General features: G+C 34.6%; 1 protein-coding gene across 1 annotated transcript; it reads right to left on the reverse strand.

Moving 5' to 3' along the window:
• Positions 1-617: 617 nt before the first annotated feature.
• On the reverse strand, positions 618-2,670 carry LOC147067530 (uncharacterized). The gene is made up of 2 exons (XM_085954270.1): positions 2,364-2,670; positions 618-842 (listed from the first exon to the last, which is right to left on the reverse strand). The coding sequence occupies exons 1-2, from the start codon at positions 2,643-2,645 to the stop codon at positions 807-809; spliced, it is 318 nt and encodes a 105-aa protein (XP_085810396.1). The 5' UTR covers positions 2,646-2,670; the 3' UTR covers positions 618-806.
• Between the last annotated feature and the right edge of the window lie 1,236 nt (positions 2,671-3,906).

The raw sequence follows: 3,906 nt of genomic DNA on the forward strand, positions 1-3,906 counted from the left end.
GAGGGTATTTTTAAAAATAAAGTAAAATAAATAACCTTACGGCCACAATGGTCGAGCGGTTACCGCGCCAGCGTATAATGTCGCGGGTCCGGATTTGAATGCAGGATCTGTTAATCTCCATCGAACAAAAATCCGTTAATACAACCTCCACCCGATGGAGGCTCATAATATAATCTTCTTAGGATCGGACATAATTAAAAAAAAGCTCACATTAAAATAAGACTAGTTTTTTTCTGTATAGTGAATAGTGATTTTAAAATCGGAAAAATATGCTTATTATGTATGATAAAACATGAAATTTGTACATCCATCCTATATTTTGTGGTACACATTTTTTATAATTTTAAAATTTATATGCAATATTTTTTTATGATTTTTATGGCTTTATTCAACCACTCTTGCATTAAATGATAAGTAAAACATAAATGGACTCCTAAAGTAAGATTCCCACATAGATTGAAATAAAGTAAATATATATATGTAATTATGGCGTTGTATAATATCTATTCTTAAATATTTTCTTTACACTATATAAACCAATGTTATTGACCTTTAATTAATTACTGTTAAGTATGTATAATATTAATTAATTTATTTACACAGACGCTGTTGTTTCATTTTTTTTTGAATTCCACAACTGCAATAAAACATTAATGGTAGTTGAGTAAACTTTGGCGTTCGCATTGTAAATTTCAGTTAAGTTGGGTAAAGGTAGCATTAATATTTTTTCTCTCCGTTTATTGTCATTCTTCATGTTATTGTTTCAGGTGTAGTTACGACGCCACAGAAGGTCGATATTCTAAACTTTAATTAAACTGCATTCCGTGGCTCATGTCAGATCTCTGGAACAAACAGTAAAATACAAGTTTATGAATATTACATATCTAAAGGTACAAGAGCGCAAAAGAAACAATTTACATTGAATACATACAAATTCATCACCAAGGTGTATATTATCCAACCGGGGCTTCGCGAGAATTCAGAAAAGCTCACCCAAAAGGGGGTTTGGGCCGAAATCCCGAAGGCCGAAATCCCGAAAAATAAATAAAATACAAACAGTAATAATTGCGCAATCTTAACACTTATCTTGAATTGCGCAAATTTTACAAGAGAGACAACCGTTTTTTTTGTAGAACAAATGGTTTTTTGTTTCTCTTGTAAAATTTGCACAATTCAAGATAAGTGTTAAGATTGCGCAATTATTACTGTTTGTATTTTATTTCGGCCTTCGGATTTAGGCTTTCGGGATTTCGGCCATTCGAGATTTCAGCATTCGGGATTTCGTCCGGCACCCCCCAAAAAAGTAGGTGTACCTTGAAACCTTTTTTTTGAAAGGTAAATAGTAAGCACATGACCTACATTTTTAACGGGGTATTGGAAAGTTGAGCTTGCTTAGGTTTTGATATACTTATTATCATATATATTATTGGACTAGAGCGAATTCTACTTGGGAAGAGATTTTTTTAAACACCTCTATATGAAGGAAGACAAGATTGAGGAATTCAGTTGTATTATAAACTGTTATAGTAATATATTTTTAATACGTAGGTACCTACTAATTATTATTTACTAACCTCACCGGCAGTGACACAATCCGCCGGTAGACAGGCAAGAATTCTAAGAGGGTGGCAGATTAAAGAAGGAATGCAAATAATACACATATACAAAAATACATGTTCTAGATAGCAATACAGAAATTGCAGTAAGTCATAAATTTAGATTTGAGACTACAATAGTGAAGATCGGCATTTTAAGTCTGCTTATGGTTGACTATCTGCTTAGCACGGTCATTTTGTAATAATTTATCACTCTGATGTCTTACATGTCTCAAGGGCTCCGCCAACAGAACAGATTAATAAATACAAATATAAAAGCCATCGCTATGGTCCAAGGTTTTGAAGCAAGGTTCTTTTATGATGGTCAGGCCATAAAACACAAAATATGTAACTATTGAAAATAACATATTATATAACACATGTATAAGTATATCCTACACTCGACAGCCGTAGTTAGTAGCAGTTATACCACACCCAAGCCAGTTCCCATTAATTTTATGTTCTCTGGTTCCGCCAAACAAAAACGATTGGGAATCACTGTAGTAACTTGTGAAAACATCTTCTAATTTACTGTAAAAATACCTAAAAATTTAAGTCCTCATAATTCGCATCATCGAGATACTAAAATAGTAGTTTTTAATTTTCTGTTAGACTCATCCTCTTGAACATTCAAATTGCACATTTGATGTGCATTTTATTGGCCTCATTATTTTACTGTGCTTTATTTATTTATAAAATTTTAAACGCTTATAATATGATTCCTGGTATATAATATTTTTTATATTAAAAATGAGAAAAAATACATACCCTTATGGCATGTGTATCAAAGAATCCTCTTCCAAATCCCCCGTGCAGGTTTCCTGTGAAGGGATCAATGTACAGTCCATCTTCATCTGCGGATCCAAACAGCGGGTCGACGAGCAAAGAGTTGTCTCTGTCGACAGCTGATGGCGGCATCATTTCACCGTGGCCTTCATTCACCGATGACAAGATGGCGGATGGGTTTCGCTGCCACATAATGGCGGACGATGAGGCCGAGCGGCGCGACGGCGGGGCCAACAGATCGGGATAAGTTATAATGGCGTCCATGTTCGGATGCTGATGGTGGTTTTCTCCAGAGTATCTGAAATAATCGAAAAGGAGTATTATTTGTAGCGATAATAACTTTTAGCGATCGAGACAGCGGCGATATTCATTGGAGCAAATGTCGTACCGAATTATTTCACCAGAAAATTTAAAAGAGGGGTTCCAAATGTTTAAAACCAGTCATATAATTATTAAATTTTACACAACTCTAAAAAAGATGCGTAGTTCTCACAAATTCATGTTTTTTTTTTTTTTTTTTAATAATAACGATTTAGAATTCACAGAACAACTGAAGAGTCGAAAGACTATAGGGTCTAAGTGCCAAAAATGTGATACTGAGATATAACAAAAAAAAGATGAATAAAACCATACATCAGTACATACATTTTTATTATACATAATTTGAAAGATAAGATAAGCAAGTATAAAATATTTAAACATGGATAATATTGAAACGTTCTATGTAGAAGGGTATGTAGGAGCACATAGACCTCGCCCATATTTCAATGAATTTGTGTGACAAAAATGGTAGAGTTAGGAGCTTAGACCCTTCATAATATCATTAGGCTTTGCGTACAGATTGTATTGAAGTAAAAAACTTGTTATATAAATTTTTTGGCACTTAGACCCTATAGAATTTCAACCCTCCAAATAATGCCCAAAATTATTATTCAACAATGTAATCACGTAAATTGAACCGGCGGGTATTTAAAAAGATTTTAGAAATAAAGTGATTCAACAAAATTATTCCCATCCGAATTCGCGTCACCACTGGTAAATCAGTTATACAAATTTTGAAACAAAAACTGGTAATCTTCATTTCATACAATAATTATCGGGGACACATGTCGTATAAACACTAGCAACAATGGTACCATAGTATAGTACTCATTTACACCTGTAATAATTCGGAAAAACTCGTAAAATTGTAAAAGCTGGATAAAGTCAACGATAGTATACACATGAGTCCCTATTATTAATGCTGGCGTTCTCGTCACGTCGCTCGCGGACGGAAAGCATTGTGTCATCGCGTTCGACTGTTGCAAGTTTTTAATGGGAGGGAACAAGAGGGAATGCAGTGATTTGGTGCTGAAGCGGGGGGGGGGGGGGACCCAGCCACGCCAGCATAAAGAATACGGACTCAGTCTCAATTAAACAAAAGTCTCTAAAAATGTATCAACCAGGGAAGTCAGAAATAATGAGAACTGAAATATCTAAGGGGTAAGGAGAAGCAGGCAACCGATCTCGAGTAAGGAAGAATACG

This window comes from Rhyacophila brunnea, unplaced genomic scaffold, assembly GCF_057557595.1.
Source record: "Rhyacophila brunnea isolate RB1 unplaced genomic scaffold, BYU_Rbru_1.0 scaffold_4, whole genome shotgun sequence".
Lineage (NCBI taxonomy): Eukaryota > Metazoa > Arthropoda > Insecta > Trichoptera > Rhyacophilidae > Rhyacophila > Rhyacophila brunnea.